The sequence below is a fragment of the Arvicanthis niloticus genome, chromosome 2 (assembly GCF_011762505.2).
Source record: "Arvicanthis niloticus isolate mArvNil1 chromosome 2, mArvNil1.pat.X, whole genome shotgun sequence".
Taxonomy (NCBI): Eukaryota; Metazoa; Chordata; class Mammalia; order Rodentia; family Muridae; genus Arvicanthis; species Arvicanthis niloticus.
The window spans coordinates 7,067,088-7,092,181 of NC_047659.1; the positions used below are offsets into that span (position 1 = coordinate 7,067,088).

The 25,094-nt window shown below is 51.2% G+C and overlaps 1 protein-coding gene across 5 annotated transcripts; it reads left to right on the plus strand.

The window, feature by feature from the left end:
• Positions 1-33: 33 nt before the first annotated feature.
• Positions 34-24,135, plus strand: Cercam (cerebral endothelial cell adhesion molecule). 5 transcript variants are annotated; one of them, XM_034496140.2, is made up of 15 exons: positions 34-319; positions 1,032-1,171; positions 10,637-10,736; positions 11,455-11,570; positions 13,537-13,647; positions 13,786-13,903; positions 15,110-15,244; positions 15,360-15,564; positions 17,802-17,921; positions 18,216-18,292; positions 18,368-18,474; positions 20,003-20,135; positions 22,065-22,192; positions 22,359-22,562; positions 23,206-24,135. In XM_034496140.2, exons 5-15 carry the CDS (start codon positions 13,556-13,558, stop codon positions 23,456-23,458), a joined length of 1,572 nt encoding a protein of 523 aa, XP_034352031.1. In that variant the 5' UTR covers positions 34-319; positions 1,032-1,171; positions 10,637-10,736; positions 11,455-11,570; positions 13,537-13,555; the 3' UTR covers positions 23,459-24,135. The 5 variants fall into 5 exon arrangements, with proteins under 5 accessions (XP_034352031.1, XP_034352033.1, XP_034352030.1 ...); XM_034496139.2 differs by lacking the exons at positions 34-319; positions 1,032-1,171; positions 10,637-10,736; positions 11,455-11,570 and adding an exon at positions 11,957-12,210 and having other exon boundaries at positions 23,206-23,458; positions 23,691-24,135; XM_034496142.2 differs by lacking the exons at positions 34-319; positions 1,032-1,171; positions 10,637-10,736; positions 11,455-11,570 and adding an exon at positions 11,590-11,831.
• The last annotated feature ends 959 nt before the right edge of the window (positions 24,136-25,094 follow it).

Genomic DNA, 25,094 nt, shown 5'->3' on the forward strand with positions numbered 1-25,094 from the left:
GTCTCTATTAGCTTCGGCTGGCTCCTCTGGACCCCTAGCTTTTTGGACCCTCATCCCACGATGTTCAGAGGACAGTGAACTGAGGGTTCGGTTGAGCCCTCTGGGAGACACCTTTGCTTATGAAATCTTTCCTTGCTCTTCCCAACCCCCAGGCAGTGGCCTTCCTGCCTAGAGATGCCAAGAAAGTCTGGGCCTGGGATGAACTATCTGGCCAAACCTCCAAAATAAGAGCTGCACAGGCAGTCAGTCATCTTGTACCTCAGCACCCAGCAGTGCCATCCACCTCTGGGCTGCGGAGGACCCTAAGATGCCCTGCCGGGTGAGTGCTCCTGTATTCTGAAGCCAGGTAGGGGAGGGGAAGGCTCCTCAGGGCTCCATAAACTGTGTCCCCGCAAGTAGTGGCAGTTTCTGTTTGGATGACCTCACCCACTGTCTGTGACTGATGTGTGTCAGGGGTGGTTTGGGGACAGACATTGAAAGAACAGGAGAGTAGTTGCAAGTATTGAAAAACTATTCTGGGAATAAATTGAGGGGTTGGGGTAGGGGATTGATGGAGGCTGGGAGGTTGGATCCCAGATTCCAAGCCTTTTTTTTTTTTTTTTTTTTTTTTGAGACAGAAACCGTCATGTTGCCCAGGCTAGCTAGCCTCAAATTCAAGCCATCAAACTTCCCAAAACCACTTTTTGAGACGAGATCTCATGATGTGACCTTGGCTTGCCTAGAGTTTGCTTCTGTAGCCCAGGCAGGCCTGGGACTTGCAGAAATCCTCCTGGCTCTGCCTTCCGTTGGGATTAATGAAATACTCTATCACACCCAGGCCACTATTCTCTTTGACTAGCCTAACAGAATCACATTTAACCTTCTAAAAGTAGTTGAGATAGGTGGCCCATGCCTGTATCCCAGACAGGAAGAGGATCGAGAGTCCAAGGCCAGCCTTGGCAGTATATGATGCTTAATGCTAAACTGGCTACATAAGACACTGCCAGTGAATGAATGAATGAATGAATGAATGATTTATGTGGTGATTTCAGAATGAAGTAGCTGCTCAGTCCAAGTGAATGGCAGTCTGTGGGGCTGGAGTTGAGCCCTGAGATGGCGGCTTGGTTGCTGTTGCTTGGACACTGCTCTCTTCCTGTGCACCTATGTGGCTTCCTTTGGATGTAACAGTCAGGTAAGGGATCTGGACAACACTCTGGGCCTCTTCCCTTTATGTAAGCACTCCAGACAACCCCTGCTGGTGTTGGGGTTACTACAGTCTCCCAACTCTCCCCCTGAAGTCATAGTTGGCCCTTGGTAACAGATCCTAAAGAGCAGATAACCCCTCAGGTTATATTAAAAACCCAACTGCTTCATGGAAAGGAAAGCTAGTGACATATCACGCTTGCCCTGTGGGGCCCATGGGCCTGGCCAGGAGACTCCCTGCCTCCCTCATGGCTTCAGTCACTGTTCTCAGGCCTTCAGTGAAGCTCACCAAACGGGTACCGCACAGACCCACAACCTAACGCGGGTGCCACAAACCTTTAAATGAACTTTTGTCTTGCCTCTGCATTCCTGGGGAGGGGTCGTTGTGCCCAGTCTCCTACATCTGGGTGTCCACCCAGGCCAACCTTGCTTATAGACAAGAATCAATCCAGGTTTTTAAAGGCACCTGCTCTGGGGATGGAATTCCTCCTGGGGATAATCAAATATTTATTTATTCATGGCCTTCTGTCGGAAGGGGAGGCCCTTCCACCCCGGCTCAGCCTGGGCCAGCTGCCTCCTCACGCCTTCCCACAGGGGCAGTCAGGAGCAAAGCAGCCTGGCCCTGGGCAACCTGCTCCATGGCTCTAAGCCTCAGTTTATCAACTTTAAGGCAGAGTTAATCGTGCACCTGCTTTGTAAGGTTGATAGGGCTTACATGATTAAAGCAGGTGAAATCCAGTAAAGGCTTAGTAAGCCAGCTCCCCGGGCAGTGCCAGAGTGCAGCAAGGACAGATTCCCTCTTTCTACCACATCTCCACAGACGAGGTCTCACTGTGTTGCCAGGCTGATCTGGGGCGACTAAAGCTCAGGAGATTCCACAGCTCAGCCTCTTGAGTGCATGGGCCTCCTCCAGGTGTATACCCCCAGCCTGGCCACCGCCATTATTGAAACCCTCCTGCCACAAGGACAGAGCCTCCTGCTCTCAGTGTTGTACTTTATATAGCATCTCTATTACAGATAGGGAAACTGAGGCCTGGAGTGTGAAGGACCTATCCAGGGTCACTTAACAGTTTCACAGGAGAGTAAGAGGTGACTCTGAAAGCTTCGTCATTCCTAGTTGTTTGAGTTCCCTCGGCCTCAAGTCCTCCCAGGTGTGTCATGGCAGGCTCTGAGTGGACCCTGGCCGAACCTGAAAGAGAAGGTGCACAGATCCTGGCAATGGCGTGGGCTCCGAGGCCAGCATGCGCTCACTCTCAGCCTCGGCCCCTTTGTCTGTGGCTTTGTGATGGTAAGTGCTGCTCCTAAATCAGGTCTGTGACACTGTTATTGTCGCCCAGGGCGCAAAGAGTCTAAACTTTTCCCCTGAGGTCAAGAATGTGGCCAGTCCCCAAGCAGCCCAGAGCAAGGCCTGGGTGGCTGGGGGTGGGGCTGGGGCCTCACCCCAAGCCGGGACGAGATGTGTGGAGGGGAGGGGGTCAGGAGGAACAAAACGCTTTGAAATGCCTCCTCTCCATCACTGCCAACATTGTCCGCTGCCCGCGGGGGGCCTGGCACCGCCTCGCCGGGGCTCCGGCCCCCAGTCCTGGCCAGGCCTGGCCCAGCCTCTGAAAATGGACAGAAGGTTATTGTCCCTTCCCGCAGCCCTTTGTCTGCCCCAGTTCCAGATGTCTGGGCTGGGACCAGGGACCTGACCCATGGTGGGCAGGGAAGATAGGACAAAAGGGGAGAACACGGGTCACTGCATCCTGAGAGGTCATTCCCAGACCCTGAGATCCCACCCAGCCTCAGCCAAGTCACCTCTGAGCCACGTTAGCCTCGGGATTGTCACTATTCCTTGGCTCCTTCCCCAGACCAGGCACAAGGATGCAGAGTTAAAGCAGGAGGCCTTGGGGGATCCAAAGACAGGTGGAACCTCCCCTACCCAGCCTTCTTTCTCTGCCTAGGGACTCCTGAGCCAGTAGCTCTCCTACCTAATCAGCTCTGCTTTGAGCCTGGAGGCACCCAGTGGCCTTCTCTGTTCCTTACTGACTGTGGTCAGCAGTCCTACTGGCAAGATAGGACATTTTACACCAGTCCTTAGTTGGGTTGCAGGCAGGGCATTAAACCTGCATCATCAAAACCAAGAGCAGTTATTCTTGTCTCCATTTTCCAACTGTGGAGACAGAGAGACTGGGAGGTAGTCACTAACCCCAACGCTGGCAGCCAGGAGGCAGTGAATCTGGGATTTTCGCCCAGGCCAACCGCAGCCACCAGGAGGGGTGATCTCTAATAAATACTTGGAAGGTGTCTTGGCCCAACTCTCCATCCAGGGCTAGTGGTGTTAACTCTGTCTGTCAGTTTCTCATTTCACAGATGGGGCTCCCAGGCCCAGACCTTGGAGAGAGGGCTCAGGAAAACCTAAACGGCAGTGCAGAGGCCATTCTAGAGCCACTAGGGCTGACCAGCGTCCAAACAACTCTTGGTAACTGAGACTGTTCACACTTTGGGTTTTTGCTTTTCTAATCAGTAAATAATACTTGCCGTGACACAGAATTATCAAAATGAAGTTGTCAAATGAGTCATTGAGGCACCTAGTTCAACTCCAAGTGGCTTTAAGGCTCACAGTTGAGGACAGCTATCGTTGCTATAATCATTCTCAAGGGTTGGTAACCCCTTTAGAGCTCACTTAGATCCACCTGGGGACAAGGCTCTGTGGAAGGGGATGGCAGTTGTTGAGGGCATTGAGGATAGCCGTACTTAGCCTTCTTGTAGGTCTCTAGGAGTCCCTACTGAATCTGGGGAATGCAGAAAGCCGGGAGGCAGAAGCGGCTGCAGCCTGGACCAGAGGAGTTAACCACTCCCAGGCCCTGGCCCAATAGGGCTGCCACGCCGCAGCCTAGAAACGACTTTAGCAGAGGATCCAGAGCTACTTTCCGATGGGCAAAACAGCTGGCTGCTTAGGGAAAACAGCTGGCCTAGTCCCAGCCTCCTAGGAGCAGAGGCAGAACCTCAGAGGACAGCACCACATCTGGGGTCCTCAAAGAGGAAGGCAGAGTCAAGAGGGAGAGAGAGGGTGGTTCTTCAGAGCATGTGGGTGTTGGGTGGGTACCCAGGAGACAGGAGGGGTGGGGGCTAATTTCAGAGTATGCTAAGTTTAAACAGACTGGAGAAGAGTGTCTCCAGTTGTGATCTTAGTCTTCCCTCGAGTAGGACAGATGAAGGGCAGAGAAGACTAGGGAGGACAAGCCTCTGCTTTCCCCTGGGTGTTCTTGGAACTGGGCTTGGAACCAGAGGTGAGGATGGTGTCCAGGCTGGTCTCCCGGTCTGTTGAACTGCACCCAGAACAGGGTGAAGGCTCATCCTCTGACCAAGATCGTGGGCTTCCGTGACCACAGAGCAGGACAGGGGCCCAGAGAGCCTCCGACCCAAGAGACGGGAAGCTGACAGCTGGTAAGAGCTCCATCCAAGGATCCTTCTGCTTTGAGTCCCCATTTCCAGCTTGCCCGGCTGCTAGGCTGTGAGAACTTCCAGCCTCCAGCTCTGACTAAAGCCCTGGGCTACCTCCAGGCTTCCCCTACCCTTGGCAGGGAAACAGGACTTGGAACCAGAATAGACAGGTTGAACAGGATAGGCAGAAGGTTAAAGTGGCATGTGGCAAGACTCCATTCGGCCAGAGTTACCCATCTGAGCTTTTACCTTCAAGTCTCAGAGGCCTGGTACCCCTACCTCTTCTGTAACCAGGGTATCCTCTAGCTCACCTCTCTACTGCTCCAGAGTTACCCCTTCCAATTTGAGGGTATCAGTTTTTCTCCCTGGCGTAGGACCTGCCCATTGGCACTAAGCCTTAAAACTCAAGTTCCCAGTGGGAAGGGGACAGTTCTTCCAGGGTCTCCAGTTCAGGATAGCCAACTGAAGCAAGCCCTGGGGTACTGGCGCCACCACATGGTTTTGTGCAGAACTACAGTGGTTGAGGGGCACAAAAAAATGCGGAGAGGCAGAACCCAGAGAGCATCAGTTGATGTGGTCTAGAGCCTTCTTAACCTGTTGGGCTCCATGAGTGACTGTTTTCCAGAACTTAGCATACCCTAGAACATGTGGGCTCATACATGCAGCAGCAGTTTCCAAGCTCAGCCTGTCAGAATGACCTAGAACTTTCCATTAAAACAGATGGCTTAGGGGGTATGCCAGTGACAGAGCCAGCATGGATCTCTGGGTTTGACATCCAAAGCAATTCTGATTCCAGAACTCTTGAGCCTAAGGTAGAAGGGTCCGGGGCTCCTGACCATTCTACATTACATGGTGACACTATTTCCAAAAAAGATAAAATTTTAAAAGGAAACAATTCATTTTACCCCATTCCCAGAGTTCCAGGCTTCCTAGGCAGGGGGTGGGACAATGTTTGCTTTTTTGTTTTTTTAATATAAGGTAGAGTTGTGTTATAAAGAATGGGTGGGCCGGGCGGCGGTGGCGCACGCCTTTAATCCCAGCACTTGGGAGGCAGAGGCAGGCGGATTTCTGAGTTCGAGGCCAGCCTGGTCTACAGAGTGAGTTCCAGGACAGCCAGGACTACACAGAGAAACCCTGTCTCGAAAAAAAAAAAAAGAACAGGTGGAGCCCACCATGCAGCCCCAGTACCCAACAGACACATGAGCCTCCTGCTTTAGCCTTGAGTGCTAAGCCTGCACCACAAATCCTAGCTTTTGTGTTTTGAGGGAAGGGAGGGGAACAGACGCATGAGACATGGTTTTACTCATAGCCCTGGTTGGCCTTGAATTTGTGACAATCTTGCTTCATTATGCATCCAGACTGCTGCAGATATTACAGGTCTGAGCTGCCCTGCCCCATTGGCATTTGTCCTTCTGGTCTAAGGCCCTTGCTTTGATGGGCACTGTAACTTCAAACTTCTGTGAGCTTAGCCTACATCACTTTTAAGAATACATCTTATAGCTGGGCACAGGGGCTTGGGAGCACATGCCTTTAATCCCAGTCAGTATTCAGGAGGCAGAAGCAGGTGAATCTCTGAGAATTTCAGGCCAGCCTGGTCTACATTGTGAGTTTCAGGATAGCCAGAGTTACATGATAAGAGTTACCCTGCCTTAACTTCCCCTCACCCAGAAGACTAGATATCTCATGATCATTTGAGGGGCCAAAAGACTGCAAGTAGGTGGATTGCCACTTGTTGATCTCGCCTCCATTAGAGACTCCACATCCATCTGTGGAGAGGCCACATAGTCCTTAGGCTCTGCCTAACCTGGGGCTAGAAAGGTGAATGGGAAAGCGGGTCCCTGTGGCGGAAGCCAGAGCACAAGGGTCTCATGCATGCTTTCTTACTGGCAGGTCTAATAGGGCAGCTCGAACTAAGGTCAGAGGAATAAGGTTTCCCATTTGGCCTGATCCTCCTTCCATCTACCCTACTCAGTACCTAGCCTGCTCCATCTAAGTCTACTGACTGCAAAAGCCATCTTTGTCTTCGGTCTCCCACATCCAACCTACAAGGCCCATGGGATTCCCTGAGCTCACCGCTGCTCAGCAGACCCTAATGTCTGCCATCTAAGCTATGGCTAGAACAACAACGTTGTGTTACTGTTACTTTTTGAGACAGGGTCTCACTGTACAGCCCCTGACCAGAACACACACACACACACACACACACACACACACACACACACACACACACTTTTTTTTTGAGACAGGGTCTCATTATGGACTCTGACTGTCCTGGAACTTACTATGTAGACCAAGCTGGTCTCAAACTCACAGATTCACCTGCTTCTGCCTCCTGAATGCCTGGATTAAAGGAGTGTACTACCATGCTCAGCCAGGACAATTTTTTGTTTTGTTTTACCTTTTTCCCTCCTGTTTTTTGTTTTGTTTTTTGAGACAGGGTTTCTCTGTGTAGTCCTGGCTGTCCTGAAACTCACTCTGTAGACCAGGCTGGCCTCGAACTCAGAAATCTGCCTGCCTCTGCCTCCCAAGTGCTGGGATTAAAGGCGTGCGCCACCACTGCTCAATTTATTTCAGTTATTTTTAGAGAACTTCAGTGTGTGTGTGTGTGTGTGTATGTGTGTGTGTGTGTACACAATGGTGTGGAAATCAAAGGACAGTTTGTGCCTGTCACTCCTCCACTTCTGTCATAGGGATCCTGGGAATCGAATTCAGGTCACCAGGATTAGTGGCGTGTGTCTTTCTTTACCTGCAGAGCCATCTCCTTGGCCCTAGTTTCTTCTCTTTTTTATATAGTGCAACTATACACGAGGCTGGCTTCAAAAGTCCTCCTGCCTCCGATTTTGGACTCGTAGGATTACAGCTGGATTATTGTTGGTGGCCCCAATACTTGATAACCTGTAGACCAGGCTGTTCTGAACTTGTGGTTATCCTGCCTCTGCCTCCCAAGTCAGCTGCTAGGAATACAAGTGGTACTGCAATGCCTGTTTGTTTGTTTGTTTGTTTGTTTGTTTTTTAGAGACAAGATCTCATGTAGTCTAGGCCGACTTGAAACTCCTTATGTTGCCAAGGATGGCCCTGAGCTCCTGATTAATCCTCTTGCCTCTGTACTTGACATGGCCTCTCACTCCTAGACTGGAGAGTAAACCCAGGGCTTTGTGCGCCCATGTTACCATTGAGGTAGAGCCCCAGGCATGTCAGCCTCCAGCTCCTCCTCCTTCTGTCCCTCCCATCCTCCCTTCTTTTGATATAGTCTCATACTATAGTTCAGGCTACACTGTAGTTTAGGCTTTCCTGGAACTTACTATGTAGCCCAGGCTAGCCTCACACTCAAAGCAATCCTCTTGTCTCAGCCTCCTGGGTTTTAGGGTTGTAGGCTTGAGACAGCATATCTGTCTCAGTGATTTTTTTTTTTTTGGATTTGCTTATTTTTATTTTATGTGTATACCTATTCTACCTACTTGTTTGTTTGTATACAGTGTGTGTGGAGTGCCCTGTGTAGCCTGAAGATGGCAACAGGTATCCCTGGCATTGGGGGTGATTGTGAGTGTCGCGTGGACAGTAAAACCAAATCCAGGCCTCTGCAAGAGCAGCAAGTGCTCTTAAGCACTAACTTGTTTCTCCAGACCCAGGGCAGTCTGGCCGGACCACTGAAAACAGCTTCACAGGAGATGGTATCACTTGCCGTGTGAGCCTCGGAGCCTGGGTTCCATCCCAGAAGCCATAGTGGAGGGAAACTCATCTCTGAAAGCTGCCCTTTGGCCTGCAAATGGGCACTGTATTGTGTATACTGTCATGTACACACTCAACAACAGCAGCAGCAATACGTTAAAACAAACAGACAAAACCCAGGCATAACAGTTCACATCCTTGATCCCAGCACTGGGGAGACAGAGACGGGCAGATCTCAAGTTCCAGGCCAGCCAAGGTTGCAAAGTGACACCCTATCTCAGTAAAATACATAAAATAAAAATAAAAAATAAAATCCTGCCCTGCTTCTTCCCGGCCCTGGCTGAGAAGACCATGGCTTCCCATGAGTCCTGGCTTCCCCGGATCTTCCCACAAAGCTTCCTCCCTTTGCTTTGGCCACACTGGCCCTCTTGCCTGTCCTGTCTCAGGACCTTTTGCCCACCCATTGCTGGACCTCAATTGGCATCCTTTGTTCCAAGCATTTACCATGCCTTGAAATTACAGGGTTTTCCTGCTTTCTTCCATTTTTCTGCTCACCAGCACTTGGGGGCCTTTCCACCTATGTATCCTCAAGCCCTAGAGTACCTCAGGGGCCTGTGCTGGTTAAATCCCTTCTGATTGGGCAGGGTAGGATACTGTATAGAGCTGCATCCCGCAGACAAGGATATCAGGAAAAGCTTTCCAGGGAAGGGAACCCAAACTGAGACATCAACTCTTCCGGAACAAGGAGATGAACCCAGGCAGAGGGACCAGAAAAGCAAGGAGGAAAAGCATGTGCAAAAGTCCCAAAGCATGGAGGCTTCTGGGAACTGTAAAGTATTCAGGTTGGATGGGGCAGAAGATTAGGGGGTGGGGGGGTGGCTCAGTGCTGGTGCTGGAAGACATCCTCAGGTGTCAGTTCTACCTGCATCTCGTCTGAGACAGTGTCTCCTGTTTGCCTCAGCATGCACCAGGTTTCCTAGCCCAGGAACTTCTTGAGGTTCTCTTGTTTCCCACTTGCCTGTAACTAGGACCACAGCTGGGCATTCAGCTTTAACTGGATTCTGGGAATATGAACTCAGGTTCTCATGCTTGCAAGGCAAGTGTTTACCCATGGAATCATCTCTTCAGCCCCCCACCTTAGCTTCTGAGTCTTACTGAACCTGGGGTTTATGAGTTGGCTAGATCAGCTAGCGAGCAATATTCAGGTTCTCCTGAACCCCTCACTCAGATCTGAGTTTCTGACATGTGTGCCTGTGCCCAGGTTTTATTTGAGTTCTGGGAATGTGTACACAGGCCCTAATGTTTGTTTGGCAGGTACCTTACCAACTGAGCCGCCCCTAGTCCATGCCCGTTTTGTTTGTTTTCCTGAGACAGGCCCAAGAGTCAGGATAATAGATATGCACCACGATGCTTGACCTGATCTGGTCTTGCTATGTAGTTGTAGGATGTCTTAGAACTCAGGACCCCCGCCTCTGGCTACCCAGTTCTAAGATACAGGTACGTTCCACAGTGCCTAGCTCAAGAAAGCTTTTGCTCACAATTTTGAGCCTTCAAGGTGTCTGGTGAGGACCTGTTCCTCATAGATGGCATCTTGTGCTTTGAAGATCCCTCTTGGGTCTCTTTTATTTTTACCTTAGGGAGAGAGAGCTGATGGTAGTGGTAGTGTACCCCTTTAATCTCAGCACTTGGCGAGCAGAGGTAAACAGATCTCTGAGCCAAGGCCAGAGATCTACAGATGGAGTTGCAGGAGAGTCAGGGAAACCACGTCTCAAAACAAAGATGTCTTTGATTTTATGTGTTTGGCTATTTTGCCTGCTTGTATGTATATGCACCTTGCCAGTGCCTGGTGCCTGCAGAGACCAGAAGATGCAGTTGGATCTCACTGTAGCCCAGCCTCGTTGTACCCTTCTCCTGCCTCAGGTTCCCAAGTGCTAGAATTACAATTCTGACCCACCAGGCTCAGTGCCTGAGCTTCGGGCCTGGTGCAGCCTTGGATCCAGTGGAACTAGAATTACAGATGGTTGTTAGCTGAATGGGTTCTGGGAATTGGTCCTTTGTAAGAGCAGCCAGTGCTCTTACCCCCTGGGCCAGCTCTCTCTCTAGTCCCTCCTCTCTCTCAGTACCATGACACTGATGATTAGGTTTCAGATCTGAGTGCTGCCAGGCGGGGTCACAAGCACTCTGTCCACACACTCCTATCACTAATAGAGTGGGCAGTGGCTCTAGATGTGTAGGGTAGGAACAGCTTAGGGAGACTCCTCCAAATGGGGACTGGGAATCCCTGTGCCAGAGACTGCCATGCAAAAGAGAGGACTCTGTCTTTCCCCCAGGATGTTTCCATGGGCCCTTCTCATTGCAGGACCATTGGCCTGGAAATAGCCCACTGGGAAGCTGTGACCAAAGCCAGGGTAGAGATCTGAGTCCAGGGTTCAGCCCCCAGGGATGCTGTTCATCATCAGGTAAGCCCTTTCTTTGCTGAACCTGCTCCTTCCATCCCCTCTCAATAGAGGTAGTGTGTGCTTGCCCTTTCCTAGTGTCCTGAAGAGGCTGAAAGGCAACCCTAGGAAAGCAGACCATTCAGGCAGAAGGAGGGTGAATATAGAGGCCTCTCTTTCAACCCGGCTCAGGCTCCCTGCAGAGAGAGAGACTCAAGTGCATCCATTCTCAAGGTCTCATCTTGTAGCAAACCCTCATGTTAGCTGTCATCAGTCAGGTTGGTGACAGATGCCAAGCTGGAACTTCTTAAACCCTACCTCACCTTTTTTCTCTCCTAAGAAAAGGTTGGAGATTCCCTTTCATTCTAACAGTGTCCTAAGATTTGCTTTGTCCCAAAGAAGGCTGTATCTACTATTTTGGAGGGGGGATGGGTCACCATCAGAGGGTTCTGTGGTTACCTCCAAGTCCTGCCCTCAGTCGGAGTGGACTTTGATTTCTTTATTATTATTATTTTATTTATTTATATTTCAATGCTGTCCCCCTTCCCAGTCCTCCCTCTACAAGCCCCACCCACATCCTATCCCCCCTCCCAATAGCTCTTCTTCCTAAAGAAAAAACAAACACACATTATGTCAAACTAAATCGTCTTCAGAGTCAAACTGATAAGCAATGTGATGATGTTGGTTAGGTCTTATTTGGGATATTAAATATACTATTTCTAATTTTACTCCTTTCTTTAAGGGCCGAAGCATGTGGAGGTGATGTGAGGTCGAGGTCGCAGAAGAGGCCAGATCAGCTGCACCCGGTCCTCTCCCCAAGCTGGTGCTTGCTCTCCAGCTCATCGCGTCATCTGAAGGGTATGTGGAGTTACTGCCTGCGGCCACCAGAGGGCGCCTCAGACGGAGCAGGGGCAGGAACCGGGCTCCCCGCGAAGGCTGCAGCCTCCCGAGTCCAAGGCTGAGGGTCAGAGAGCCAGGAATTCCGGGTGTCAGTATTCCAGGAGTGAGATGAACGCCCAGGGTGCAAGCGGTCCACCGAGGCCCCCGGATCCTCCCTTCGTGCCAACGCCTTTTGAGGTCCACACGGAGAAGGCGGACCCCAGGACGCGTCCGGAGCAGGTGTCTAACCCTGGACATTTAGGGCTTGGGTGGAGAAGAGGACAGCGGAGCGTGCAGGCGCCCAAGAGGGGCGCAGGGGCCTCACTGCAGTAGCCACGCCCCCTAAGACCCCGCCTCCATGCCCCGCCCGTCCTGCCCCCTCCCTGCGGAGGTGGGAGACCCGGGTTCCTCCACAGCCACCCAGTCCCGCCATGCGCTTTGCGCCGCTCCTACCTCTGCTGCTCCTGCTGGGGCCGCGGCTCTGGGCTGCCGGTGTCACGGAGCAGACGCTACCTACCGTGGTCCTTGCCATCCTGGCCCGAAATGCTGAACATTCTCTGCCCCACTACCTGGGTGCGCTGGAGCGCCTGGACTACCCCCGGGCCAGGCTGGCCCTCTGGTGAGAGATCCAGGGGTGGGTACATCTGGGCATCAAGCCCCAGGACCCAGGAAGGCTTTTGAGCCAGAGGCCTCATCGCTTCTGCCCAGACACTACCCGGACAAGCTCCTCCCTCCCAGACATGCCTCAAGCCCCTCAGCAGGATTCCTAAGCCCCACGGAGCAAGAGCAGACTTCTGAGGCCAGGGTTCAACCCAGGGATACCCACCCCTCCGTTGAGTTCCCTACTCGTCTCGGGCTTCCCAGGCTTCCCGGGCTTCCCCTGGGTTTTCATTAGGCCTGTCTTTTCTGACCCAGCCCTTGTGGCTGGCAGTACATCGCAGTGAAGACCTGTGGTCTGCCCGATGTGGTGGCGTACAGCAGACTGAACGTCTGGAGTCCCCTGGGGCCCAGCATAGAAAGGGATCAGTCAGACTGGAGGTTTCTAGAGCGCAGGTGGAGGGAACCCTCAGCTCCAGGCGGGGTGCTGGGCAGGGCCGCCAGGTTGAGTGCCCTCCCTAGTGGTACTGCTAGCTTCTCTGGGTAGAGGGGCTAGCTGGTTCTGACAGCCAAGGGTGCGGTCTCATAGGATGCTGGGATCAGAGGTTACAGCACCCTGTCTCCAAAAGCCAAAACGGGAGGAGCCTGAGCTGAGGCTGGAGATAGACTCCTCACAGCACACCAAAGTTGGGCTGGGGGTGGAGCTGTGGCCTGTGGAGGCTGCCCACAGTCACCACACTTGGGGAGTTAGTTAGTTCCCACCCCTGTAAGACTTGACACGTAGTTAGTCTTCCCTTCTGGAGAACTGGCTTAAAGGAACAGCATCGCCTAAAACCTGAGATCTTGGCTAAGCCTTCCACCTCCATTACTAGAGCCCCTTCCCCAGCAGAGGGAAAGCTGTGCTCCGTGGTAACAGAGCTTGGATCACCAGCACTTCCCACGGGTTGTCAGCATGGTGTGATCCCAGTTACAGCTCGGGTGATTAGGTAAGGAGAGAAAGGCAATGACTGTTTTGTCTGATTCTGAGCTGGAAAAGGCCTGACTTATGGAGCTATGAAGAGGGACAAAAGTGAGGGGAGTGGCAGGTGCAATCTTTAAGGTCAAGGGACTGTCTTTCCAGGTGCACTCAGGCTGAGGGTGTGGCTCAGTGGCCAGGGGCTTGCTTGGCGTGTACAAGTCTCTAGATTCAATTCCACACTACAGTGCACAAAATCAGAAGGGAGGATGTGAAGCACAGAGAGGTATGGACTGTGCCTGAGGTCGCACGGCACATCCTCCAGCACCTCCACTGTAGCACACAGCTCTCCCCCGTTGCTCTAAGGACAGCCATTCTGGTTTGTGCTCACAGGTGTGCCACAGATCACAACATGGACAACACCACAGGGATGCTCCAGGAATGGCTGGCTGCTGTGGGCTCTGACTATGCGACTGTGGTCTGGAAGCCTGAGGAGGAGGCCAGGTGGTTAACTGAGGGCAAGGGTGCTGATGGAGAACAGCCATTCCCCAGGGCACAGTTCCCAAAGCATGCCGTGTCTATTCCCTGCAGAGAAGGAGAGGCCCCTCTCTCAAGAGAACGTCTTACCTTTCCCCATCTCAGGTCCTACCCAGATGAACAGGGTCCCAAGCACTGGACCAAAGAAAGGCACCAGTTTTTGATGGAGCTGAGGCAGGAAGCGCTGGCCTTTGCCAGGGACTGGGGAGCTGACTACATCCTGGTAAGAAGTAGGTGGGGGCCATTGGTACCTGCTCCCAATAAAGTCTGGTTATAACCAAACTATCTATAGGCTAGATCTTTTGGAGACTGAGTGAGACCCCTGTATTTAAGCTCATACTAGATACTAAGCCTGGCTCCTTACACAGGTCTTAGGTTATATGCTGTGCCTAGATTCCTGAGCCTTTGTATGCCTAGAGTATAGACTGAGCCCAGATCCCTGGATTAGAGCTCAGAATAGATTTTTTTCAATATTTTTGTTTTGTTTGCTCATTGAGTTCTCTCTTTTTGTTTTTTGTTGTTTTTTTTTTTGTTTGTTTGTTTTTTTGTTTTTTTTTGTTTGTTTGTTTTTCGAGACAGGGTTTCTCTGTGTAGTTCTGGCTGTCCTGGAACTCACTCTGTAGACCAGGCTGGCCTTGAACTCAGAAATCTGCCTGCCTCTGCCTCCCAAGTGCTGGGATTAAAGATGTGCGCCACCACTGCCCAGCCGTTCATTGAGTTTTCAAAACAGGGTTTCTCTGTGTAATCCCAGCTGTCCTGGAACTCACTCTGTAGACCAGGCTGGCCTCAGAGATTCACCTGCCTCTGCCTCTCAAGTGTTGGGATTAAAAGTGTGCGCTACCACTACCACCTGGTTTATTTTTGCTTTATGAAGGTGGGTGTGTGCCTGCATGTATGTCTGTGTATCATGTGCATGCAGCCCACAGAGGGCAGAAGGGGCCCTGGAGATGACCTTTGCTTGGTAGTCAGTCACCATAGGGTCAGTGGGTTTCTAACTCAAGTCCTCTGGAAGAGCCGCCAGTCCTTTTAATCAGTCACCTCAAAGTAGTTCTTTGGATCTGCTGTCTAAGCCAGATCTCAGATAAGATTCTTAGATCTGCTACTTGCTCTACTCTGAGCCAGCATCTCAGAATGGCCCCTTGTCAGAAATGATTACCCCTCCCCCCAATATGTATTCTGTATGTATGTATGCACATGTGCACGTGCTGGGACCTGTGTGGGTGTCAGAGGACGGCTTTCCAGAGTTTGTTTCTTTTACCATGTGGGTCCCAGAGACTGGATTCTGGTCGTCAGGCTTGGCAACAAGTACCTTTACCTTGCTAGCCTCTCTCTGGCCCTGGTTAGATCTCTCTGAAGGAATTCCCACTCAGTGAACTCTTTGGTCCTGAATCTCAGAAAGGATTCCCGGTGACATTGTCCTTCTCCAAAGTTTGCAGATACAGACAACATTCTTACCAACAACCAGACACTGAGGCTTCTCATAGATCGGCAACTGCCAGTGGTGGCCCCGATGCTGGACTCCCAGACCTATTATTCCAACTTTTGGTGTGGGATCACTCCACAGGTGAGACTGGGTGAGGTCTCAGGAGCCCCAAGGTCCTGGGAGGATAAATCCTGAGGCTTTAAGGCCTTTGGGCCAGGATATGTTTGGCCTCAGCCCCAAACACTCTCTCCTTCAGGGCTACTATCGCCGCACAGCTGAATACTTCCCTACTAAGAACCGCCAGCGCCAGGGCTGCTTCCAGGTCCCTATGGTCCACTCTACCTTCCTGATATCCTTGCAGACCAAGGAAACAGCCCAGCTTGCCTTCTACCCACCTCATTCCAACTACACATGGCCTTTTGATGACATCATTGTCTTCGCTTATGCTTGCCAGGCCGCTGGTGAGGACCAGGCCTTCTTCAGCAGGCCTTGGAGACCCCTGGGCCTTTGTACCTGCTGGTCCCCCTGCTTAGTATGTCAATCTCCACTTCACATTTCATCTTGTCAACTCCTGCTGGTCCTTTGGGTCATTGCCTTTCTTAAATCTACTGCTTAGTGGCGGAGATGAGCTAGCGGCTGTCTCCATTTGGCATTTTCCGGTATTGCTTCACTAAGGAGATATTTATGGAACACCCACTGTGTGATAACACCCACTGTGTGACAGGCACTGAGGAGATAGTGGTAATCATGGAGTCCTTGCCCTCTTGGAGCCTGCAGTCCAGTTAGTCAGAGGCCCTCACAAATCAGTCATCACTGACAGGAAGGAGACCTTGATTATAGTGTTCTGGCATCTCAAACTAGGGTTGATTTAGTCAGAGAAGATCTTGTGAAGGAAGTGAACTCTTGAGCTGAGATCTAAAGTGTGGGCAGGCAATAATGAAGCAAACAGCAAAAGAAGTATTTTCTTTTTTTTAGATTTATTTTATTTTGTGTATGAGTGTTCTGCTTGCACGTATGTTTGTGTACCACCTGCATGCTTGGTGCCTCCAGGAAGCGGTGAATCTCCATGTGGGTTCTGGAAATTGAACCTGGGTCCTTTGCAAGGACAGCAAGTGCTCTTAACCACCAAACCAACTCTCCATTCCCCAAGAAAAAACATTTCAAAGCAGAAAGGCCAGCTTATACGAAGACCTCATGATAGGAAGGAGCATAAGAAAGTAGGTGTGGTTGGGCTGGAGAGATGGCTCAGTGGTTAAGAGCACTGACTGCTCTTCCAGAGGTCCCGAGTTCAGTTCCCAGCAACCACATGCTGGCTCACAACCATCTGTGATGGGATCTGATGCCCTCTTCTGAAGATAGTGACATACAACAACTCTTTTTTTTTTTTTAAGAAAAGAAGGCAGGTGGTGGAGCACTGCAGGGTGCACAGTGCAGGTGAGGCAGGACAGGAAGACAGGGCCAGCCCTGGGAACCTGATGGGCACAGACCTGGTCTTCAGCCTGCCAGGGCTGTGTTGCCCTCAGAAGGTCACACGATCAGACTGGCACATGAGATCACATGGTGGAGTGTCTGTTTCCTGCTCCATCGCTCTCCCTCGTAGGGTCTCTCCTAGAGCCTGGAGCTAAGCTGGTGGTCATTAAGCCCCAACAGTCCTTCTGCCCATCCCCACAATCACGACTAGGTTCACAGGCACGCACACATCCAGGGGTCTTTCTTTCTATGTTGTTGTTTTGCATGTGTCTTAGATTCAAACTCCACAGTGCTGAGCTATCTTCTCAGCCCTGATGTTGATGTTTTATTTATTTAATTTATATCTTCGTGTTGGGCAGAAGTGGCACATACCTATGATCCAGCACTATGGAGGCAGAGGTGGGTGGATCTATGAGTTTGAGGACAGCCTGGTCTACAGAGTGAGTTCCAGTACAGCCAGGGCTACACAAAAAAACTCCATCTCAAACCCCCTGTCCCACAAATTTATATATGTGTGTGGGGTGTGTGTGTGGGGGTGTTTGTGTGTATGTGTGTGTGTTTGTGTGTATGTGTGTATGTGGGGGGGGTATTTTTGTGTATGTGTGTGTGGGTGTTTGTCTGCTGATATATATGTATGTCTGTGTGCCACATGGGTGCAGTGCCTGAGAAGAACAGAAGAGGGTGCTGGATCCCCTGGAACCAGACTTAGGGGTGGTTGTGAATTGAACTCAGGTCTTCTGCAAGAGTAGCAAGTGCTTTTAGTTGCTGAGGTATCTCTCCTTCACCCCATAATTATTTTTAAGAAGAAAATTACTTAGAAAAGATGTGTTTGGCTGGGAGTGGGATAAATCCAATCCCAAGAGCATTGGACATATGCATTGGACATAAAAGCACATGCCTTTAATCACGGCACTCCTGATCTCTGTGAGTTCAAGGCCAGCCTGGTCTACATGAGGAATTCCAGGCCAGCCAGTGCTACAAAGTGAGACCCTGTCTCAATTCCCCTTCTGTAGGGAAAACCCCAACAACCCCAAGGACGAGCTAAGGATGACACTGAGGCACCGATGTGGGACACCCTGCCAGAGCAGGCGTGGGCGTGGGGTTTGGGCCTGGACCAAAGCTTGGCTAGGGCTGTGAGACCCTGGAGAGGGGAGAACTCACTGAGGGTCAGGGAGGGAAGGGCCCTGATTGTTTGCCTCGCTCCAGTGCTAACACAGCCTCTCTGCAGGGGTCTCAGTGTATGTGTGCAATGAACATCGTTACGGATACATGAATGTGGCAGTGAAGCCCCACCAGGGGCTGGAGGAAGAGAAGACTAACTTTATCCACCTGATTTTGGAAGCACTAGGTGAGGGCTGAGGTCCCCTGCCTTCCCACAATGCTCCTTTACTAAGCATAGATTTAGGCACATTTGGGTGCCAGCCTTCGTATGAACTCATGTCATGACAATAAGCAAGCCCTTTTCCCTGCAGCACCTCAGTGTTCTGATCTGTACAGTGGGGCAGGAACTCAGGGAGCCTGTCCTTCCAGGTGTTCTGCTGGAGCCATAGGAGTAAAGCTGGGACTGGACTCCAGGGGGTCTGTGACCAGGAGTCAGTAGGGACTCATGCCTGGGTGTTGGGGGTATTGTTTCCTTTTGCAGTGGATGGACCCCCCATGCTGGCCTCAGCACATGTATCTCGGCCTCCAAAGAAGCCCAGCAAAATGGGCTTTGATGAAGTAAGTCTCCAGCCTACATAACTGGGGTGGGGTGGATAAGCAGCCCTTCCTTGGGCTCATGTCTACTCCCTTTAGGTCTTTGTCATCAGCCTGGCTCGCAGACCCCTGCGCCGGGCTCGAATGCTGAGCTCTCTCTGGGAAATGGAGATCTCTGCCCAGGTGGTGGATGCTGTGGATGGCAGGTGAGGCTCCCAGGGATGCGACTTGGGGATCATGACATCCATCTTGAGATCCTAGGAGTGGACCAGTTGAATGAGCTTCCTAAACACCTAGGAGGTAGCCACATAGGGCCTGAATCCTGCTGTCTCAGGAATGCCAGAACAGGCCAACGGGACAAGATGTTCTCCTTCAGCCCATCTGAGGGAGAGGGTGCAGTGCAGACATCCCCAGGGGTTGAGAGCTGTCACACGGCAGCAGTATGAACTCTGGGAAATGGCCCATCTCTCAGCCTCACTTTTTGTTTTGTTTTGTTTTGTTTTGTTGAGATGGGGTTTCTCTGTGTATTTTTGAGACGGGGTTTCTCTGTGTAGCCCTGGCTGTCCTGGAACTCACTCTGTAGACCAGGCTGGCCTCAAACTCAGAAATCCGCCTGTCTCTGCCTCCCAAGTGCTGGGATTAAAGGCGTGTGCCACCACCGCCCGGCTTCAGCCTCACTTCTATTTGATACATAAGCATGCTTGGTTCTTGTGGTCCCTGAGAGTCCAGTGAGAAGTTAGCCAGATACATACATATACATATACATATACATATATATGTTTCTCCATTATTTCCATTATTCTTTTGGGGTTTATTTAGAAAAATTTCAAGTTTATTTAGTGTGTGTGTGTGAGTGTGTGTATGTTTTGCATATATGAGGGTGCACACATGTAGAGAGCAGAGGGCATGTTTTAGGAGTCATTTTCTCTTTTCACTGTGGGATCTGCAGATTGAATTCACATTCTCAGGATTTCTAGTCCAACACTATATCCTACTGAGCCACTGGTATCCTGGCCCTTGGCTTGTTTTTCTTTTTTGAGACAGGTTCTCATGTAGCTAAGTTTGGCCTTGAATTGGCTGTGTGAAAGAGAATGACCTTGAATTCCTGATCTTTCTGCTTCTACCTCCCAACAGCTGGGATTACACAGGTGCACCAGTGGTTGCTTTGTTCTGTCTGTCTGTCTGTCTGTCCCTTTTTTCTTTTCTTTTCTTTTTTTTTTTTTTTCGAGACAGGGTTTCTCCGTGTAGTCCTGGCTGTCCTGGAACTCACTCTGTAAACCAGGCTGGCCTCGAACTCAGAAATCCACCTGCCTCTGCCTCCCAAGTGCTGGGATTAAAGGCGTGCGCCACCACCGCCCGGCTGTCCCTTTTTTCTTCCCTCCTTCCCTCTCAATACAGGGTCTCACATAGCTCTGGCTGGCCTGGAACTCACTGTGTAGACTGGGCTTGGCCTCAAACTCACAAAAGTTTGCCTGCTTCTGCCTCCCAAGAGCTCAGCTTATAGGCCTGCGCCATTATACATTATACTTGGCTGCCCCGCAGGGTGTAAGTCCTCCTGAGGTTTTCTTAAGGAGGCTAGAGTTCTCTAAGCCCAGGCCACTTGAAGGAGTTACAAAACTAGATCTTCTTTTAAACCAGGCTCCTATGTGATTCTCTCCAGCATGTACAGGTGAGGCCCCTCTGGCTAGAGGCTCTGGTTGGCACTTGTCACCCATCTATGCTTGTGTCTCATAGGACACTCAACAGCAGTATCCTCAAACACCTTGGTGTGGACCTGCTCCCTGGCTACCAAGACCCTTACTCGGGCCGCACACTGACCAAGGGTGAGGTGGGCTGCTTCCTCAGCCACTACTCCATCTGGGAAGAGGTGAGGATACCTGCCCTCTGGACCACGACCTTCAGGGATGGTGGAGAGGCCAGGCTAGTTGTCTTAGTCAGTTGATTGCCTGGCACACACGTGATTGTATGAGTGAGGGATGGGTGTGTCCGACAAGAAGGTCCTTTGAACCCTCGTGTTCAACACTTCCCTGGCGCCACTGAGTGATGGTGATGTTTATCCCACTGTCCCTGTTCCCTAGAGGGGATTTGTCCCTGCTAACACAGGGGACAAGGAAACTCTGTCTTATTCTTTAAGAGAGAGCTCCCATGGGTTGGGAGGTGACCCAGTGGTAACATGCTCGCTGGGGAAGCATGAAGACCTGAATGTGGAGTTCAGTGCCCACAAAGAGCTGCGTAAGTGGGTCACATCTGTGACCCCCACAGATCCTGTGGGTTTGCCTGGCTAGCCAGTCTGGATGAAATGAAAGATCCCAGTTCAATGAGTGACCCTGCCTCAAAAATAAGGTGTGAGACCCCTCTGATGCTCACATAGGGCATGCCTTACTTCTTCCTGAAAACCATATTCTCTTAACCCTCATGCTTGAATTATTTCTTAGAAGAGTGATTTATTTTTATTTTATGTGTATGGGTGTTTAGCCTGCATGTCTGTCTGTACACCACATGTGTACAGTGCCCTTGGAGGGTGTCAGATCCCCTGGACCTGGAGTTACAGATGGTTGTGAGCTGTCGTGTGGGTCCTGGGAATCAAACCTGCATCCTCTGTGAGAGCATTAAATGCTCTTAACAGCCACCCTAGCCCTCCAGGTCCTTAAAATTTTAAAATATATTTAATAAACCCCAACTCTGCTTCATTGAGGGAGAAAACAGAATGAGACAGGGATAGTGGCTCATGCCTTTAATCCCAGCACTAGGGAGGCAGAGGCAGGCAGGTCTCTGTGAGTTTGAGGCCATTCTGGTCTACAGGTCAAATTCCGGACAACCAGGGCTACAAAGAAACACCCTGTCCAAAAATTAAAACAAAGTAAACAAGGTGTTGAGCGGTAGAGAAAGAGGTCCCGACATTGACCTCTGGCCTCCAGATATAAGTGTTTGTACACAGATAAAAGGAGGGGGACATCATGGGGTTTTAGAGGGTGACACAGATCATAAGAGGGACCCAAGGCTGCACTTTGTGGGGGAGGTGGAGGTGGTTCTGACACGAGTGCTAGTTTGCCTGTGCTTGGGGTCAGATGGGCAGTGAACCTTCCAGGCAGAAGAAATTCCTGCAGGTGGGAAGGTATGTCCGGAGTGAAAAGCTGTAGGCCCTGGGACACTCAGCCTCAATCCCTGGCTGGGGCACTGCTGGAGAACTGGAGGGCACTGGTCGCCCGAGGGTGCCCCCTTCAGGAGATAGAGTGCATGTACCTAGCTTTTTCTTTTTTTCACCTCCAAGGAGTGTGTGCGCATGTGCGATCTTTTTGCGAGTTACCGTCTGTGAACAGACTGAGCAGGTGACTCAGCCCTTCACCAGCTGATTTCACATATTTTCCACATTTTCTTCCATAGCTACAAAGAGTAATTTTAGGAGTAATTTTGTGGAGTCTCTCACACCCCCTACCCAACCTAGCTTCAGATGACAAAGCGAGAACCTGTGTGTCTCTCTCTGAGGCTGAGCAATTACACTGACTGGCCCTGAGAGAGCTTTAGTATTCAATGACTGTAGCAAAAGTCCTGACTGCCACCAGGATTCTTTTAGCTAGAATGTGACGCACCAGCTCAAGGGCCTTGAATGCCAGAGCAAGATGAATTTCAGTTCCTAGGCAGTGGGAGGCCCAGCGTGCTCTGGGGAGGTACACGGTATGATCAGGATTTGGCATGTGGCACATAGCCAAAAAGAGTCTGCTGGCTTGGCTTTAGGCAGGTAGGAACAGGACAGCTCAAATCTGCAAAGTCCTCTCCCCTGTCATGTATGCTGCAGGTGGTTGCCAGGGGCCTGGCCCGGGTCGTGGTGTTTGAGGATGATGTACGCTTTGAGGACAATTTCCGGAGGCGGCTGGAACGGCTGATGGAGGATGTGCTGACTCAGAAGCTGTCATGGGACTTGATGTAGGCAGGCTACCTCTCAGGGCGAGGGAGATGGGATATGCCTCTGGGGTCTCCTTTTTTATGCTCGGGTCCTAGCTAGCCCTTCCTGTGGAGCCTGACCTTGTCCTATCTGGACAAGTTCCCCAGCCTGTGTGGGAACTCCTGACACTTTTGCTGTCATTTGCAGCTACCTTGGCCGGAAGCAGGTGAACCCTGAGGAGGAAGTGGTTGTGGAGGGGCTGCCTGGTCTCGTGGTGGCTGGGTACTCCTACTGGACGCTCGCATACACCTTGAGCCTGGCAGGTGCTCGAAAACTGTTAGCCTCCCAGCCTCTGCACCGCATGCTACCTGTGGATGAATTCCTGCCTGTCATGTTTGATCGCCACCCAAAGTGAGACCTGGGTCGGGTAGGGCAGGGTCACCCTAGCCAGGAGCCCAATGCAAAACCACTTACTGGGCAGCTACGGAGAGGTAGATGCGCAACGTTCACCCACGTGGTCTAGGTCACATGGTCTAAGTCACATGGTCTAGGTCACCCAAGAATTGCTCAGGTGCCAGACTCAGCTAGATGTGAACAGTGTGCTGTCCATGTCCATGTGGGTTTTATCTTTAGATTTACTTTAATTTTTAATTACAGGTATCTCTGTGTGTGTGTGCGTGTGCGTGTGTGCGTGTGTGCGTGTGTGCGTGTGTGTGTTTGCATGTGAATGCAGGTGTCCAAAGAGGCCAGAAGAGGGCATCAGATCCCATTAGAGAGCCACTTGATGTGGGTGCAGGAACACTGCAAAAGCAGTGACTGTTCCTATAGGCAAAGCCATCTCTTCAGCTCCTGTCCATGTGGTTTTCACCCCATGATTTCTCTGTACTGAACCTGAGTGTCTTCATCATAGGATATTAAGAATGCCACTTCTCAAGTAGCTATGAAGACTAGTGGGCAGGTCAGAGATACTGCAGACAGTCAAGGCCCCAGTTCGGGGTTGGAGCCAGGGAGAAGCTGTGTGAGTCCACTTACGATGTCTTCTCTCCCTTCACAGTGACCAGTACAAAGCATATTTCTGGCCTCGGGACCTCCAAGCCTTCTCAGCCAGGCCTCTGCTTGCCTCCCCCACCCACTATGCAGGAGATGCCGAGTGGCTTAGTGACACGGAGACATCCTCCCCCTGGGATGATGACAGTGGCCGCCTCATTAGCTGGACTGGCTCTCAAAAGAGCCTTCGTGGGCCCCACCTGCACCTGGCTGGCAGCAGTGGACACAGTCTCTATCCTCACCCCAGGGATGAGCTGTAGGTGAGGCTAGACCTAGAGGAGGACTAGCCCATGGTCCAGGCTGCTCTTCTCAGTGCTCTTCCTCTCCTCTCTCCTCCTGCTTCTCCCCTGATCCCCAATCCACCTCTTCTTTCTCTCCGATTTCTCTAGTTGGTCTTTGTGTCTGTCTCTCTACCTGTCTGTCTCACTCCATAGCTGTTGACATCTCTACGTGTGACTTTCCTTTTCTCTCTCTTGCCCCCTTGGCTCCTAGCCCATGAGATCCATGCAGGAACTTCAGAGGAGCAATGAGAACAGAGAGGAGGAGTAGACAGAGCCAGCAGAAACCTGACTGCTATTTTGGGCTCAGCCAGTCTTCTATCCTCTGGACCCATTCCAGGGTGGGAGAAACACTCAAGGGCAGAGTCCATCCCTGGGTGAAGAGACTAAGACCCCAAGACTCTTGACTCTGAGTGCAAACTTAGAGCCCAGTGGGCTCAGAGATGGGGAGGCCTCAGCCTTTGGCCAGAGCCTGGAATCTTGCCTTCTGAGGACCCAGCTACTTGCCTTCATTTATCTCCACCTCCTTCCCTGACTCACATCTGGGGATCATCAACACCCTCTTTCCTGGCTGGTGGAAAGTGCAGGAAGATGGGAGGCATACCTGGAGCTCAACACACAGTGGGCCTTCAATAAACGCCATCTGCATTAGCACTTTATACGTCACTAACAGCTGAGCCTGTTTGTGTCTCTCCAGGCCAGGGCAGGACACCCTCTGAGCTAGGGAAGGAGGGAAGGCAGAAGAGGAGGGGTCAGGCTAGCAGGCAGTTGCTTCCTGGCTGGGCAGCCATGTGCCTTTGGTGGATGGAGGGTATAGCTCCTGAGAAGAATGGGTGCTTCTGTCCTTTGGTCATCAGGTTGGGCCTGGTCACAGTCTAGCCTGGGGTCACTCTCTCATTCCGGCCGTTTGCATTTCTGCTCTGGGTCTGCAATCCTAGTTCTGTAAGAAGTCAAGAACTGAGCCGGGCAGTGGTGGCTCATGCCTTTAATCCCAGCACTTGGGAGGCAGAGGCAGGCAGATTTCTGAGTTCAAGGCCAACGTGGTCTACAGAGTGAGTTCCAGGACAGCCAGGACTACACAGAGAAACCCTATCTTGAACAAACAAACAAACAAACAAAAAAAAAAAAAAAAAAAAAAAAAAAAGGAGAAGTCAAGAACTGTGGCTCTGGAGTGCTCTGGCCCTAAAAAATAGCACCACCAGAAGGGACCAAGTGGTAGAGCATTAACCTTGTGGGTCAGAATGCTCTTTGCTTCTTCTGGACCCACAATGGAGAAGAGAGTATGGGGAATTTAGACTCAATCCTGTAGGCATAAATATCTTGCAACTTACATAAATACTTTGCAACAACTTAAGCCTCCCCTCTAGCCCACCACCCAGCAGAGGCAGTAGAAGAGAAAGGTTATTAGGATATGGGGGAAGTGAACCTGTTCATCAGTAGTTCTTTGGGGGTGAGCTTGATCTTTGGGTGCAGTCTAGTCCTGTAGCAAACACCAAATAAGACTCAGCAGCTGCAGACCAGGCCTCTAGGCAGGCAGACACCAGGCAGGAACCAGCAGTTACAGTCCAGTCCTTTCAGCAAGCAGACACCAGGCATGATCCAGAAGCTGTAGATCAAT

Excerpts from the sequence above, each read along its gene's own strand:
- Cercam (XM_034496139.2), top strand. The coding sequence starts at position 12,023 with ATGCGCTTTGCGCCGCTCCTACCTCTGCTGCTCCTGCTGGGGCCGCGG. Across the intron at positions 13,648-13,785 it reads AAGCCTGAGGAGGAGGCCAG|GTCCTACCCAGATGAACAGG; the intron begins GTGGTTAACTGA and ends TCCCCATCTCAG. Across the intron at positions 13,904-15,109 it reads GGGGAGCTGACTACATCCTG|TTTGCAGATACAGACAACAT; the intron begins GTAAGAAGTAGG and ends CCTTCTCCAAAG.